The 17,951-nt window shown below is 45.2% G+C and overlaps 1 protein-coding gene across 1 annotated transcript in view; it reads left to right on the forward strand.

The window, feature by feature from the left end:
* Positions 1–17,951, forward strand: part of LOC140199897 (thrombospondin-type laminin G domain and EAR repeat-containing protein-like) — an 83,559-nt gene that overhangs the window by 22,597 nt on the left and 43,011 nt on the right. The window contains exons 4-6 of the mRNA XM_072262401.1: positions 2,771–2,861; positions 6,168–6,324; positions 17,717–17,848. Coding sequence (XP_072118502.1) covers positions 2,771–2,861; positions 6,168–6,324; positions 17,717–17,848 — 380 coding nt within the window. The remainder of the gene's footprint in view (positions 1–2,770; positions 2,862–6,167; positions 6,325–17,716; positions 17,849–17,951) is intronic.

Genomic DNA, 17,951 nt, shown 5'->3' on the forward strand with positions numbered 1-17,951 from the left:
TGCTCTCTCGCTCTTGTGTGCGCTCTCTCGCTCTCACACACATGCTGCTCTCTGTCTCTCACACAGTCTTTTTTTCTCTCTCTCTCTCACATAGTCTCTATCTCTCTCACACACACACTGTGTGTGTGTCTCTCTCACACCAACTGTTCCTCTCTCTCACACTCTCTCTCTCTCACTGTCTCTCTCTCTCACACACATGCTGTCTGTGTCTTTCTCCCTCACACCAACTGTTTCTCTATCACATTGTCTCTCTATCATACTGTCTCCCTATCACACTGTTTCTCTCTCTCTCCCACTGTCTCTCTCCCACTGTCTCTCTCCCACTCTCTCTCATACTGTTTCTCACTCTCTCTCACTCTCTTTCACTCTCTCCCTCACTCTCTCTCTCTCCCTTTTGCTCGCTCTCTCACTTTCACACTGTTTCCCTCTCTTTCACACACAGTCTGTGCGCCTTTCTCACACCAACTGTTTCTCTCTCTATCACACTGTCTCTCTATCACACTGTTTCTCTCTCTGTCTCTCTCACTGTCTCTCTCTCTCTCACACTGTTTCTCTCTCACTCTCTCTCACACACTTTCTCACTCTCACTCACTCTCTCTTTCACATGCTTTTTCACCCTCTCTCGCTCCCTTGCTCTCACGCTGTCTCTCTCTCACACTTGCTCTCTCTCTCGCTTTTTCTCTCTCATGTGCTCCCTCTCTCTCATGCTCTCGCCTGCGCTCTCTTGTGCTCTCTCTCACCTGCACTCTCTCGTGCACTGTCTCTCTCCCTCTTTCTCACACACACTGTCTCTCTTCCTCTCTCTCATACACACACTGTCTCTCTCACTCTCACACACTGTCTCTTTCTCTCTCTCGTGCACTGTCTCTCTCCCTCACACACACTGTCTCTCTTCCTCTCTCTCATACACACAGTCTCTCTCTCACTCTTGCGCACTCTCTCTCTCTCACGCACTCTCTCTTGCGTGCACTCTCTCTCACACACTGTTTCACTCTCTCACACTCTCTCTCACACTCTCTCTCACACTCTCTCTCACACTCGCTCTCACGCTCTCACTCTCTCTCACTCTCACTCACTCTCTCACTCTCACTCTCACGCATGTGCTCTCTGTCTCGCTCTCTCTATTGCTCACTCTCTCACGCTCTCTCATCCTGTGTCTCACTCTCTTGCTCTCTCTTCCTCATGCTGTGTCTCGCTCTCTCTCACGCTTTCTCTCTCTCTCTGTCTCATGCTTTCTCTCTCTCTCATACTTTCTCTCTCTCTCTCTCTGACACTCTCTCACACACTCACTGTCTCTCTCACACACTCACTGTCTCTCTCTCATACTCACTGTCACTCACTGTCTGTCTCTCACTGTCTCTCTCTCCCACACTGTCCCTGTCTCTCTCACACATACTGTCTCTCTCTCTCACTCTCTCACACTCTCTGTCACTCTCTCTCACTCTCACTCACTCTCTCACTCTCACTCTCGCGCATGTGCTCTCTGTCTCGCTCTCTCTATTGCTCACTCTCTCACGCTCTCTCATCCTGTGTCTCACTCTCTTGCTCTCTCTTCCTCATGCTGTGTCTCGCTCTCTCTCACGCTTTCTCTCTCTCTCTGTCTCATGCTTTCTCTCTCTCTCATACTTTCTCTCTCTCTCTCTCTCTGACACTCTCTCACACACTCACTGTCTCTCTCACACACTCACTGTCTCTCTCTCATACTCACTGTCACTCACTGTCTGTCTCTCACTGTCTCTCTCTCCCACACTGTCCCTGTCTCTCTCACACATACTGTCTCTCTCTCTCACTCTCTCACACTCTCTGTCACTCTCTCTCACTCTCACTCACTCTCTCACTCTCACTCTCGCGCATGTGCTCTCTGTCTCGCTCTCTCTATTGCTCACTCTCTCACGCTCTCTCATCCTGTGTCTCACTCTCTTGCTCTCTCTTCCTCATGCTGTGTCTCGCTCTCTCTCACGCTTTCTCTCTCTCTCTGTCTCATGCTTTCTCTCTCTCTCATACTTTCTCTCTCTCTCTGACACTCTCTCACACACTCACTGTCTCTCTCTCATACTCACTGTCACTCTCTCACTGTCTCTCTCTCCCACACTGTCCCTGTCTCTCTCACACATACTGTCTCTCTCTCTCACTCTCTCACTCTCTCTGTCACACTCTCTGTCACCCTCACTCTCTCTCACTCTCTCTCACTCTCACTCTCTCTCGCACTCTCTCTCACACTGTCTCTCCCACATGCTTTTTCGCCTTCTCTCTTGCTTTCGCTCGCTCTCTCGCTCTCATGCTGTGTCTCTCACTCGTGCTCTCACACTCTCTATCTCTCTCATGCTGTCTCACTCTCTCACACTCACACGCTTTTTTGCCCTCTCTTTCGCTTTTGTTTGCTCTCTCGCTCTCACGCTGTGTCTCGCTCTTGCGTTCTATGTCTCTCGCTTGGTCTCTATTCCTCTCTCACGCTTTCTCTCTCTCTCACTTTCTCTCTTTCACATGCTTTCTCTCTCTCTTTCTCACGCTTTCTCTCTCTCATGCTTTCTCCCTCTCTCACACTTTCTCTATCCCTCTCTCATGCTTTCTCTCTCTCTCTCTCTCTCTCTCTCTCACACACTTTCTTCCTCTCACTCTCACTCACACTCACACACACTATTTCTGGGAACTTGCTATATTTTACACCATTTCATATGTTTATCCACTCAATAAGATGTGGCTACAGTTTACCCAACTGCAATGTTACTGTGCTGAACGTGTCTACGTGAGTACTGTATTTTCCACACAGGCGTCTGGACGTACCTTTCCCAGAATATTTAGTCACGGCAAGATCTCGATTTTACATTGGGAACAGGAGGAGACGGAAAGGACTGTTTTCAGTAAGTGCACCATAACTCGGGAACTGTGCAGATCAGGGTTACAGTGTACTATTTAGCCTTCTGACTGAAATGCAGAGCACAAACCACATGGCTCAAGGACAGCTTCTCTAAGACTACTGAAGGGACCTCTTCTAAGCTGCAGATGAACTTCTGATCTCATCATGAGTAAGGACATGGGCCAGCTGGTGGCGTAGTGGCATCAGCGCCAGACTTTGGAGTGAAGGCTCCCGAGTTCGAATCCAGCCGGCTCCCTTGCACGCTTTCCATCCATGCTGGGTTGAGCGTCGAGCTAGCAAATTGGCCTCGTAAAAATAAGAAAGCCTGCTAAAAAACCACCGTCATGATGGCGTCCCATTGACTCCACTTGATGTTAAGGGCTTTCTTCTTCTTCTATGAGTAACGACATCATCATGGCCTTTGTTCTTCATTTGTTTGTCACTCTTTACTTTTCCTGGAACTATATTCTTCATTCTTTTCTTTCCTTAACTATTACTGTACTTATGTAAGGATTGATGTGTCTGGTTAGCATGCAGACTTCAGCATCTCGCTCACCTGCTGGCATTTCCCACTTTCTCACTAGCACAGCACCTCCACCAGAAGCACTGGGAGCCCATTTCCCACACTCCCAAGACTGAGTGGGACCCCAGTTCCCATATATCCAAGACTCACTAGGGGTCCCAGTACCAGCAATCCTGAGACTCAGTGGGACCCCAGTTTCAAGGATTTAGAAGGTCATTCATATTCCCTGTAAGATTCATCCTTCCAGCTAGAGTTGTCTTGATGAATCTCCGTGCACAATCCCTCAGGATGAAGGAGTTCCTGTGCTTTCTAGAATCCTGTCATGCATGTTACAGCACATCTCCATATGGATTCACCCACATTCCACATATCCTGTCCTTCAGTACCAGCCCTTCGTGTACCTCATGGACTGGATGGGATATGGCCCAGAAGAAAGAAGCTGGATACCTTCATGGGACATCCTGAACCCCATCTTGATAGTGGACCTTTACATTCTGATCACCCTGGGCCAGCCTTTTGCGGCGGGGGGTGGGGAGTGGGGGCTGGGTTCTGTCATGGTCCTGACTGAACAGCAGCAGGCATCCAAGTTTCAGCATTCCATTTCCCTGGAGTTTGGTTAGCCACCACCATCCCTTTAAGACTCAGTTCCAATTATTATTGCCTACTACATTCCTTCATGATACATAAAGGACCTGTGCTGAGCACTCAGTGCTCAATCATAGGAGTTTCATTTCTAATACTACTGTTTGCGATTTTTGCCTTTGGATTTTGTTTGTGTTGTCTTATTTATTTCAAGTCTGAGTTAATTCTTGACTTTGCTCTGCACCTGTGTTCACCACTGTCCATAGCTCTCCCATTACAGTCGCTGCATTGGAGTTGCTGTATCGGCTTTGGAGTACCTGAGCTGTGAATAAATCATTTGTCAGAGAATAATCCAGGAGCAGTCTTACCAAGTCCCTGCATGAATGTAGTAAGATATCCCTGTCCCAGTACTAAAATCCTCTTGCTGTGAAGAAAAACATGCTATCAACACTGTGTTCACAAGGCTTTTCAAATCTTTGCAAGGATAAGCAAACTCAGAAATAGACTTCCAAGATGGACCCTCCATTCAGAGTTCTGTCAGAAAGAAGTTTACCAAATGTTCAGAGGTTCACAGATGTGCTCAAGCTTTCTTCAAGAAGTGCAACCTCCCCACAGCTATTGCCCATAGACACTCAAATGGAGGGGAAGTATTCGGGGTATCCTCAAGGACCTTGAGTCCCTGCACCAGCAGCACAAGGAAGCCCTAGATAGGGGGTGGAAAGAGGACACTACCTCACAAACACCCACTGTCCCACCAACCATCTGCCACTCCCATGTTGACTTTATTAGACACTTTGGGAACCTACAAAACCAGAGTGGAAGCAACTCACGGTGACTTCCTAACAAAAAGAATATATAAACCTGTCTGTAACCTATGGTACTCCTATACTGGAGAGAGTGGATGATTAAGATGGTAGATGGACTGCCAGTAATGTTCAATTATAGGTTAAATGCTAGTTCGTTTAGAGCGTGCACCAGGCTAAAAGCAGTGTCACCCATAAGAAGAGATAGCAGTCCTTCCTGGGAATGGTATTTGTCTGTTAATTTTTATCCTTCTCATATGAGGAATGATCAAGCAGAGCCCTGTAATACCCTAACTGAGGAGAATGTTAATGGATGATCTGCTTTTCCAGAGCACCAGCTATTCGATTGAGGTGGAAATGACCCTGATTTGGCAGGCCAGAAAGTGTATCCTCTACAGCAGCCTTCTTCCATCCCGCTAGTTACTTCACCGCTGAGCCAACTATCCTTCCCACCCGTTTATACTTCATCAGTATCCCATTAATTGGATCTTCTCCTCAGCTATTCCATAAGGTGGCCAGTTCCACATTCCCGCCATTCTCATGGGAAAGGTGCAACTCTGGATTTATGGCTGGCATATTAATGCTCTTTAATTGTGGATGCATCACCTTGTCCACTTTGTCAAGCATCATGCATCATTTTAAAGTTTTCCATTAGGTCACCTGTAGCCTCCTCTTTCCTGTTATGGCTGTTTCACAATAAAGTTCTGAAAGCATACTTCTCTCAGTTGGTATTGAGCAGGCAGGAGCACTAGAGGGGGTGGTCATCAAGCAGGGTGAATTCTTCAAGTGATGTGCTTGGTTAAAAGGTTGAGTTAGATGGAACGCCGAGGAAGGGGTGACAAACCTGGGCTAGAGTGATGCATTCATAGTTACAGAGCATTACAGCACAGAAACAGGCCCTTTGGCTCATCTACTCGATACTAAATTGTATTTCTGCCTAGTTCCATTGACCTGCATCAAACCCATAGTTCTCCATATCTCTCTCATCCACGTACTTACCCAAACTTCTCTTAAATGTTGAAATCAACCCCGCATCCACCACTTCCATTGGCAATTCTGCCTCACGTTCCCTGAAAACATTTCACCTTCACCTTTAACCCATGACCTCTAATTTTAGTCTCTTCCAAGGAAAAAGCCTGATGCATTTACCCTATCTATATCACTCATAAGTTTATATACAGTACCTCTATCAAATCTCCTCTCAATCTCCTACGCTCCAGGGAATAAACTCCTAACCTATTCAATTTTTCTCAATAAAATCCTGGCACAATCCAAGTAAATTTCCCCTCTAACTTACCTCAGGAAATGTAGGGAGGGCAGAAGGGTGAGGAGAGTGGGACAGGTTTGGTGGTAGAATAGGAAGAATAAGGAATCTCAAACTGCTCCATATATTGTTTCACAGGGGTTACTGAGACAACTGGTGCTACTGCCGGGATCTGATGCGACCCAAAGGATCTGCCCCAGTCCCACTCCCAGACTGGCGGTGCTCTCCATCCCAAAGATCCTAACGGAGCTCCCTCTGCGGCCTTCGGACAATGACATTTTGAAGTACCCTTATGGTAAGGAGGAGTGATCAGAATAGGTACAGTTACCTTGTGCGCATGAGGTGTAATTTGTCCTGACTGAGAGTTAGGTGTCTTTGGTCAACAGACACCTTCCACCACAATGGTGAAGGACCACAATGTACGGTTCTTCTCCTACTGGAGAGAGGGGGGCCATGTTGGGTGAGGAAGCCCCTCAATTATATACCGCCCCAGAGTGCTACGAGTGGCAGCCATGCTATTGATGTGTATAAATTTAATAGAGTAGTACAGAAAGCATGAATGTAAAGAATGAAAAAAACATTGAATGGTTTATTCTTGTAAATCTTTTTTAAATTGTAAGATTTAAGTTGTAAATCTTGTCTTTTATTATGAATAAAGTTTATTTTGTTTGTAGAAGCAGAACAATTTCAACCATGAAGTCAGGTGCTTGCGCTGTCACGGGTTGAAACATTGACACTTCTTTTCCGCCCTAATGATGTGTTCAACCTGCTGAGCTCTTCCAGCAGATTGTTTGTTGTACCTTAAAAACAGTTTGAGGGGCATAAACAGAGACTGAGAACACTTTGGTCTTGTTTTAGATGGAATATAGTAACTAGTGGAGTAGCAAGGGATCAGTGCTTATGCCCCAGCCACCCAGTCATTGAGTGTTGGAGGCCAAGTCATTGGGTGTATTTAAGGCAGAGATTGATAGGTATCTGAGTAGCCAGGGCATCAAAGGTTATGGTGAGAAGGCGGGGGAGTGGGACTAAATGGGAGAATGGATCAGCTCATGATAAAATGGTGGAGCAGACTCAATGGGCCGAATGGCCGACTTCTGCTCCTTTGTCTTATGGTCTTATGGTCTATTTATCATTTAGAAAAGTGATCTAGAGAAGGTATCAAATGTAATATTTCTAAACTTAGCAACAACTCTAAGCTGTGGGATTGTGAATTAATATGAGGAAGTAAAGAGGCTGCAAAGTTGAGTGAGTGGTCAAAAGCTTGTCAGGTGCAGTGCAAAGTGGATAAGTGAGAGGAAAATCAGAAGCTGGCATTATTTAAGCAAATGTTTGATTTGTAAGTGTTGGGCTACAAAGAGACTTGGGTGTGGTCGTAAAACACACAAAATGCTGGAGGTCAGCAGCATCTATGGAGTGAAATAAACAGTCAAGGTTTTGGGCCGAGGACCTTATCAGATTCCTTTTTCTTCAGCTCTTTGCCTCTTCCATCCTCAACTCCCAGCTTGCCAAATCATCTCCCCTCCTCACCTTCCCCCTCGCCTGCTTTCACCTATCACCTGCCAGCTTGTACTCCTTCCCCTTCCCCACCCAGTCCTGAAGAAGGGTCTGGGCCTGAGCATTGGCTGTTTATTCTTCTCCACAGACGCTGTTGACCTCTGAGTTCTTCCAGCACTTATGTTTGTGTTGCTGAAGGTTTCCAGCATCTGTAGAATCTATTGTGTTTATGGATTTGCTTGTAGCTCAGACACTGGGGGGAAAAAATTGCACCTGCACCAAAGAGTTAAAATTGTGTTGACCTTCACAGCAAAGAGGATTTTATTATTGGGATGAGGATGTCTTGCTACAATTATACAGGTCCTTGGCAAACCCACACCTGGAGTATTATGTGCAGTTTTGGATAAGTGTTGCATTTTGGGAAGTCAGACCATGGTGGGACTTCTACAGTGAACAGTAAGCCCCGGGAATGTTGTGGAACAGAGGGAACTAGGAGTACAAGTATATGGTGTCACAGGTAGACATGGTAGGGAAGAAAGCATTTAGCACATTGGTCTTCATCAGTCAAAATAATGAGTATACGAGTTGGGACATTGAGTTGCACTTGCATAAGACATTGGTGAGGCTGAACCTTAAACATTGTGTGCAGTTTTCATTACCTCCCTTATAAAAAAAAAAATGTAATTAAGCTGGAAAATATGCACAGAAGAATCTTGCCAGGACTCGAGGGCCTGAGTTATAGGGAGAGATTAGGCAGCTAGGACTTTATCCTTTGGAACTTAGGAAAATGAGAATGACCTCATGGAGGTGTATAAAATCATGAAGAGGCATATAAAGGGTGGATGCACCCACTATTGCCCAGGGAAAGGGAATGAAAAACTAGAGGGCATGTTTAAGATGGGAGGGGGAAAAAACTAAAATGGAACTGAGAGCAACTTCTTCATGCAGAGGTAGCACACGTATGGAATAAGCTGCCAGAAGATGTGGTTGAGGCAGATACAATAACAGCATTTGAAAGGTATTTGGACTGGTACATGGTAAGGTGTAGAGAGCTACAGGCCAAACATAGGTAAACGGGATTTGCTTTGATGGGCATCTTGATCTACGTGGACCAGTTGGGCCAAAGGGCTTGCTTCTATGACCTGTGACCTGCCCCACCCACTGCCCGCTCCCCTCTCCTCCTCATTCTGACTTCTGCCCCCTTCCTTTCCAATCCTGATGAAGGGTCTTAGGCGGAAATGTCAGATGTTCATTTCCCTCCACAGATGCCCTCTGACCTGCTGGGTTCTCCAGCATTTTGTGTGTGTTGCTCTGGACTTGATGTTGGTTTATTGCTCATGAAGAGCGTTTGATGGCTCTGGGCCTGTATTCACTGGAATTTCAAGAATGAGGGGTGACCTCATTGAAACCTATCAAATGGTGAAAGGCCTCAATGGAGTGGATGTGGAGCGGATATTTCCTATGGTGGGAGAACCTAAGACCAGAGGACACAGCTTCAGAATAAAGGGGCATCGAGAGAAAAGCACTCGTGTAATTGGAGTCAGCCTTCACACAAAGAAAGGTGGTCGAGGATTTGGAAGTCAATCAGCCCACCCCCAGAACATCATTGCAGAAGTTTCCCAAGGCAGTGTCCTAGGCACAGCCACCTTCAGCTGCTTCATCAGTGGTCTTCCTTCCATCATAAGGCGAGAATTAGGGATGTTCACTGATGGTTGAGCAATGCTCAGATCCATTTGTATTCCTGGACTGCTTGTGTCCATGCCTGTATACAGGAAAACACGGGCAGCATAGGCTGATAAGTGGCAAGTAATATTAATATCACCGTTGAGCCTGGAAATGTTCAAGTTCAAGTTTATTGTCATCTGACTGTACATGTATACAATCAAATGAAACAATGTTCCTCCGGACCATGGTACATCCACAAAACAAAAATTACACATAACACATCAACCAAATTACTACCATAAGTAAGTTAATCAAATATAAGTCAAAATACATGTAGTTCACAGCACAGGTAAACGGTAAACAGCACGCTGTCCTCGTGCTGAGATTTCAGTGGTGGCAGGATATTCATTAGTCTCACAGCCAGAGGGAAGAAATTGTTACCCAGTCTGGCAGTCCTAGTCCTGACGCTCCTGTAACTCCTCTGTGACAGTAGGAGTCACAGAGATTGTGGGACAGGTGGTAGGGATCCTCAACAATGCTTTGGGCCTTTTGTCTGCAATGCTCCCGGTAAATGTCATAAATGGGGTGGGGGGGCCTGATCCTCTCGGCGGTTCTTGCCGTCCTCTGTGGGGTACTGCAGTCCAATGCCTTGCAGTTTCTGTACCACGCAATGATGCAGCCAGACAGGACACGCTCGACGGTGCTCCTGTAGAAAGTTGTTAGCATGGCAACGGAGAGCCTTGCACACCTGAATCTGCTCAGAAAGTGTAGACACTGCTGTGCCGCCTTGACAAGTGAGGAGGTGTTGTGGGTCCAGGTCGGAATGCCCATTATGTGCAGACCAAGGAACTTTGTGCTCTTTACTCTCTCCACGGCAGAGGCACTGACGTGCAATGGAGAGTGGTTGACTTGTGCCTTTCCTGAGGTCCACCATCATTTGTTTTGTCTATGTTGACACTCAGATTGTTGTTCCCGCACCATTTGATAAGCTTTTCTACCTCCTTTTTGTATGCCAATTGATCATCATTGCTGATGAGGCTAAGCACATTAATATCATTAGCAATCAATAGACAGGATGATGCCAGCATCATTGAGACCAATGGCAATGTCCTGCAGACAGTTCACAAAAGTACTTCTTCTTTTAAACTGCACGTGATTGGAGCCCAATTTCAACATGTGTTTTTGGGCCAACTGAGTGATCTGGTGTGTTTTGCTATCTCCAAGGGAACTTGGCAAGTTTGAGAGTGGAGTGTGTGTCCTAAAGGCTGAACGTGAACCCATGATTGGCTCTAGTACTCCTCACTGAGTAAAGGGTTGAGCAAAGTTGAAATCAACAAGGACGAGAGCGGAAGGCAAGCAGGGCCATCCGCATGCGTTTGACTGCTCTCCCTCTCCCTCGATGCTGCCAGAGGAAGATGCAGGAGTCTTCCTCATGCCACAAGATTTGATTGATGTGGATTCATTTTTGGTGGACTCTGCAGTTCATGTTACATGTGCTTCTGGTTACTCTTCTTATGCCATTTTGCGTGTTTTGATCGGGGGCCCTTCAGTGCAGATTAGCTCTGCAGCCTGCGGTCAACGAATGACACAGTGCGGAACCTAACCAAACTAAAGTGAACACTCCCAGACCATTTCAAGGACTCTGCATTTTGATGTTTAATATTCTGTGTGTTATTCACTTGGGGTTTTTTCCATTTGCGTGATTCATTCTTTATTCGTGTGTTGGCTGTTTAAAATTTTCTTTGTACAGGTTCCATGGTGTTTCTTTGTTTCATGGTTGCCCGTGGGAGGACGAATCTCAGGTTGTATACTGCGTACATACTTTGATGTACTTTGAATTTTGGAATCTTTGAACTTGATGGTGCGAGTTGAGCTGGATCTGGCAGTACAATTGTGAGTCAGTAGTGCGAACAAGAGTGGGCTGAACACACAGCCCTGTGTGGCAACAGTGCTCAGCGTGATGGAGCTTGAGGTGTTGCTGCCAACTTGGACTGACTGGGATCTTTCCGCCTAGAAGTCCAAGATCCAGTTGCAGAGAGGGGTGTTGAGTCCCACCAAGGACAGCTTGGAGGGCCAAGGCTATGGTATCATCAGAGGACTGGTTTGAGCAGTAGGTGAACTGGAAAGAGTTCAATGTAGCTGGAAGGTGGAATTTTATACCATCCACTTACCAACCACTCAAAGCACTTCATGATTGTTGAAGTCAGTGCCACAGGGCGGTAATTATTTCGGCCAGTTACCTTTGCTCTCTAGAGCACTGGAATAATGGTGGATGCCTTGAAGCCTGCAGGGACAGTGGGCTGTTTCAAGGAGATACTAAGACCTCTGTTAGCTGGGCTAGGCAGTCCCTCAGCACCTGCCTAGGTACTCTGTCGTCCAATCCCACAGCTTTGTGGGACCCCAGCCAGACAGGTTGCCTATTCCTGAGGAAACAGGGAGATAGGGGGCTTTATATTTCAATGCATCAAATCATGCATAGAAGACATTGGCCTATCAGGAAGGGACGAGTTGCTGTTGTCGACACATAGGGTGGACACAATCGGTTATGGTTTGTATACCCTGACACATGCCATATATCCCTTGTGTCACAAAGGTGACTGTGAATTTTCTGTGCATACTCATGCTTTGCTTTCCTGAAGGCAAAGGAGAGCTTGACTCTTGCTGACCTTACACTCACCCTGTCCCCCGATCTGAAAGCAGCGTCTCAATCCCCAAGTAGTGCACAAACCTCTGCAGTCAGCCATAGTTTCTGGTTTGCCTTGGCAGTGTAGTGTTTAATCACAGTAACATCCTCAATGAACTTTCTTACGTAGCCAGTCACTGATTCCACAATGTCGACCTGATGATCATAGATACCCACCTCCCTGAATACGCTCCAGCCCGTGCTTTCGAAGCAGTCCTGCAACACTGAGGTGGCACTTTCTGGCCAGGTGCCGGTCTCCCTCTAAACTAGTTTGACCCCTGTATAACCAGTGGTCCGTATGCAGGGATTAGCAAAACGGATACGTGGTCTGAGTATCTGAGATGAGGGTGGGAGGCAGCCTTGTAGACCCCATGAACATTTGTGTAAACCAGTCTAATACATTCTCCATGGTTGCAAAGTTGGCATGCTAGTAGACCTTCTGCAGGACTGTTTTTAAGCTGGCATGATTGAAGTCACCAGCAACACTATCGGGGTGAGTGGCAAGAGGGAATCCCAAAGCCCACCATGTCAGTCAATGGCATTCCCATTGCTGAGTTCCCTGTCATCAACATCCTAGGAACTACCACTGACCAAAAGCTAAGACAATGGTGACGAGTGTCTGTTAGAGGCTGGGAATCCCACAGTAAGGGTTTCAGTACCTGCCACACTGATGCCTTTCCGCCATCTGTAACGCACAAGTCGGGAGCATGCTGGAATATTTTTCACCTGCCCGCATGCACGTAGCTCCAACAGCTCGCAGTAAGCGTGACAGCACTAGGAGAGGGCAGTCCATGTGATTAGTATTTGCTCCTCCACCAGCACAAGGGTGGCTTGCTGCATATACGACCTGCTGCAGTTTCTTGCCCAGGCTACTCTGACCGCTCCTCCCAAACATCCGACCTCTACCACCGTGACCAAAGCCGGAGCAGATACATAGGAACAGCACCACCTATAGATTCACTTCAAATTGCACTCCATCTTGACTTGGAAATGTATTGCCCGTACTTCATTCTCACTGGGTCCAAATCTCAGAACTCTCTCTTCAAGAGCACTTCACCCGAAGGACTGTAGCTTCTCAAGAAATCAGAAGACTACCACCTTTTCAGGGATAATTACTAATGGGCAACAAATGCTGCATTGCCAGGGCTGCCTGATCTTAGAAATCTGTGGATGGGGTCGAACCAGAGCTTTGTACAGCTGTTAGTTACCATGACTACCACTACTTTTTCTTCCAGCCTACTTTTACTTAATTTACTCAAGGGATATGGACTTCGCAGGCTGGGCCAGAAATTAATTGTGCCTCTCTAATTGTTCTTGAGAAGGCGGTGTCTTGTTGAACCGCCAAGTCCTTGAGGTGTGGGTGTACCCTCAATAGTGTTAGGGAGAGAGTTCCAGGACGTTGGCTCACTGATGGTGATGTATCTCCAAGTCAGGATGGTGTGTAGCTTGTGGGAGTGGCTTCCAACTGGAGGTATCTCCAAGCTTTTCATGCCTTCTTTTTCTAGCTGGAAGCCGCAGTCTAACGAGTCAAGCTGCAGTGCATCCTATAGACGATACAAGCTGGTACGCTGGTGGTGGAGTTATGGCTAATGTATGAGCCTGTCCATTCCCTGTGTTTGGGGAAACTATAACTTTATTCTCGGCCCCTTGACAATTAGAGAGCACTTTGATCTATTTAACTTGGGCCAGGTTAGGTGACCTTACATTTCCCCAGTCAATGACCTATTTGCCACAGGTCTGCCCATCCACTTCGCGTACCCTTCACAAATCTCTGCTACCCGTTACGTTACAACACAGAAACTATAGCTGCATATCAGGGATTCTCCTATAATATTATTGGGTAGACCTACCACAACTTTTTGGATGATGAAAGCTTCCTTTGCAATTGTAATCTTAATTCTGATCAAGTGCCTTTCTTAGATTTTACTGCTTGTATCTCCCATAGGGAGCATGTGAACAGAAAACTCTGGGCAGCCCCAAGATGTTATCTCTGTCAGTACTACTCCTCTAATATCTCAGGAAGTATGTTGGTCTGAGTCAGGTCTTTCTAATGATGGTGTTTTCCACCCAGGTATCAATGGTGTTTGTTATGAGGCACTCCCTCACTCTAGAGTATATATAGGTCAAATGTCAGTGGCTCTGCCCCTCCCTCTCTGTGTCATCTCTAGCCCTACAATTCTTGGAGTGGCTTACATTCCTCAGTTCTGGCTAATTGATCATCACTGATTTTAACTGAGGCACAAGACTCCGCAGATACAGGAATCTGGAGCAACACACAAAGCTGGAGGAGTTTATTGGGTCAGGCGGATCTGTGGAGAGATGTTTCGGGTCTAAACCCTTCATCTGAACTGCTTAATTACCCCACCTAGCACACAAAATGCTGGAGGAACTCAGCAGGTCAGGCAGCATCTATGGAGAGGAATAAACAGTTGACATTTCAGGCTGAGACCCTTTATCAAGATCCTGAGACCCTTCGTGAGACTTGATGAAGGGTCTTGGCCCGAAACATTGACTGTTTAGGAATAGATGATCAAATGATCATTTGATCATTCCTGACTTGGAACACAGTGAAAGCTGTTGCTTCCCAACATGGCACCTGAGGTTGCTAGCTCATTCACTGGGCAAATTTCAAATTGTCGAGAATACAGTGATTGCCCGGTGGAAGCGTGCTGTATAGGCAAATCATGACTCCAATCAGTGTGTAGTGCTAGCACTGCAATTTTGAAGGGCAATACTCCAAAGGGACATGCTCTCCCAACTTTTTTAACGTAAGAACATAAGCCAGGCAGCAAGAAGAGAGTGGCGTTCAGAGGGTGGTTTTCTAATCTGATGGCAGTGAAGAACAATCACAGAATCACTCGTATTTCAGTAAGGGCACCCGTTCTGAAGTTTCTCACTGTTCAAGATTCAATATTTTTTTGTCATTTGTCGGTACACAAGTGTACAAGAGGTGGAATTGTTGCTTTTCTAGATCCAATGCAGCATAAAAAAATGCAATAAGCATAAAGAACACAAAACAACAATAAATATAAATACATAAGATTAGCTTATATACATAGACTGATGTTATGTGCATAAAGTGATGCTAGATACAGGATTATCTGTACATAATGTTACCCTGACAGGAAATGATGACATAGTGGTGACAGGAAGTGTGGAGGGGTTGGTTAATGGGTGGAAGTGTTGATCAGTCTTACTGCTTGGGGAAAGTCGCTGTTTTTGAGTCTGATAGTCCTGGTGTGGATGCTGCGTAGCCTCATCCCAGTCCTTGAGCAGGGTGGATGGTATCGCTGGCCTTTTCCCAACACCTTTCCATATACGTCCTTGATACCGGGTAGGCTGGTACCAGCAATGTGCTGGGCAGTTCTAACTACCCATTATGAGACCCCCTGTCCTGTTCTGGTCACAACTGCAGGCTTAGAGCAGGGTAAGGTCTTTAACTGTGCTTTTTGGAATAATTCCTCAAAATATCCGTCGTATCTCTGTGTCTGACCAACATGTTATTGCATTTGTTACATTGATAGCTAGGAGGGCCATTTTGTTGAAGTGGAAGGATACATCAGCTCCCACTTTGTCACAATGGTTCTCTCAGATGATGCTATGTCTTAGTTTGGAGAAAATTAGAAGTCGAACTTTTGAACCTTTATTTGATTTTGAGAAAAGATGGGGTTCATTTCTCGTTATTATCATTTGAGTTAATTGATAGATTTCCTCCACGATCTAACTGTAAATGTTGGGTATATTTTTTTTCTTGCTGTTTGATGTTTATCTTTAGAAGCTTTTTGTATGACGCATGGCTCCAGGGTTGTACACCCAATGGGGTTTTTCCCCCCACTTTTTCTGCTTATTAGGGTTTTTTTTAATTCTCACCAAAATTTTTCAATCTTTAAAATAATGTTTCTTTTCCTTGGGACGTTGTAAGTGTTGCTTACTTCAATGTACTTGTGCTATTTTTGAATAACATAATAATAATAATAAAAAGATTTGAAAGAAAGAAAGGATAATGTCTGGTTCAGTTCACACACGTGGGTGAAGCAGGCACATTGTGAAAGCAATGCTGTGACATGAAGTATGTCTCAGTGGGAGCTCACTGCCTGAGTTTCACTGCATGAGCCAGAAGCCACCTGGGGCATGGAGGTAAGGGAGGGGGCTGCCTGTGCTGTTACACGCCAAGGTGAGTCACTTCCCCTCAGGACAGCTGAGCACAATGTTACTGGAACAGCAATCCAGAAACACAAACTCATCATGTGGATTGGGGAGTTTGTATCCCACCACCAATGTTTTAAATTTGAATTCAATTCATTGAGTGAATCTGAAATGAATATACTCGTGAATGTACTAGTAGCAGTGACTATAAAGCTGTCAGATTGATGTAAGAAAGGAAGGTTCACAGTTGCCCTTTGGTATAGAGATTCTGTAGCCCTGCCCACTCTGACTACATGATCTGCAGCAATGTGGTTGATTTTTTGCTGAATAACCGATCAGCTATGCAAATTGCTATGAGAACTGTATTAATCAGATGGACTCTTAAGGTGTGATGTTGGGTTTGACAAACACACATCTAGCCAGTGATCATGTAAAATCCTTTTCTACTGGGGTTGTGCCAGCGTTTCAAGTCTTGCAACGGCACAACAAAATCACATGTATCCCAGACTCTTAAATGCCTATCAATTGTGTTATCCTGTTGTCTGCAGCGTAGATACAGAAGATAATGCTAACTCAATGATATACATACAGGGGTGCTTGATATCGACTCTGGACCTCATGATATCTCATCATGGGTAACAGGGAGCTGCCTGTCGACAATCTCCCACCACTCACTTTCACTCCATGATCCATCAGCATCAAACCCAGTGAGGTAGCTGCTCTAATAGCTGTGCTCATGGTGCTGCCTGGTTCTAGTACGTGGCCCAACATTTACTTATCAATTAGTGAAGGCTGATAAATATGACCTTACTATGTTAAAGAACAGTTAGAACTCCACAACCATATAGCTCTTAAACAAAGGGGATAGTTACACTCATTTACCCATCTATTGAGATGTTCCCTCAACCAATGATCTCACTTTAAGGACTCTTTATCTTGTTATCTCATGTTTTTGTTATTTATTGCTATTTATTTATACTTGCATTTGAACAGTTTGTTGTCTCCTACACTCTAGATGATCTTTCATTGATCCTGTTGTAGTTACTATACTATAGATTTGCTAAGTATGCCCACAGGAAAATGAACCTCAGAGTTGTATATGGAGACAACTTTGATAATAGCATTCACTTTGAATGTTGAACTTTGAGCCAATCCCCATAAATGTTGATATAAATAAGAAATTCACAGATTCCTATAGTCATCTTGCATAGAAATGGGCCCATCAACCAACTCGTCTATCTATGTTAATCCTATTTATCATCTCCCCTCTGACCTTTCCTGTCCATGTACCTAACTAAATATCTCCTAATTATTATAATTGTACCATAACAAAATAATGATTTAAAACTTTTTTATTTCTTTATCTCTTCACTCATCCCAGTGCCTCCTAATGTGGTTCAATATTGTATTTTGTCAGATAGCATCCCTGGGAAGTGCCTTAAGACACTTCATTGTATTAAAACTACACTTCAAGTCTTTTGGAAGCTTGATGGGGAACATGGTCATTTGGACTTGTCATTGTGTAAAATCTCCATTTTGATGCAGTAAGAGAAAATTTGGAAATATTCAGCTGGTCAGGCAGCAGCTGCAGAGAACAAAACAGAGCAGTGTTTCCACTGGACGAAGATCCATCAAAACTCTTTTGACAATTTGTTTCTGCTACTTCTAAAGTTGCTAACCTTCTTTATGTTGGATTCAGAAACAGAAGTGAAGGTGATGGTAGGAAGCCATCCTCCATGCACGGAGACTGAAGTCAGCCGCCTCTGGTTTGATGTCTTCAACAAAGGCTTCTTTATCTGTAATGGCAAGAACTGGATATCGATCTTAAAAAGTAAGACCAATTATGTCAAAGGTATTGCTGGATTGTTTGGGGTGCTGCCTCTTAGCAAAGCTGTTAACAAACTAACAAGAGTAGACAAAGAATGAACTTGCAT

This window comes from Mobula birostris, chromosome 6, assembly GCF_030028105.1.
Source record: "Mobula birostris isolate sMobBir1 chromosome 6, sMobBir1.hap1, whole genome shotgun sequence".
In the NCBI taxonomy this organism is placed as follows: Eukaryota; Metazoa; Chordata; class Chondrichthyes; order Myliobatiformes; family Myliobatidae; genus Mobula; species Mobula birostris.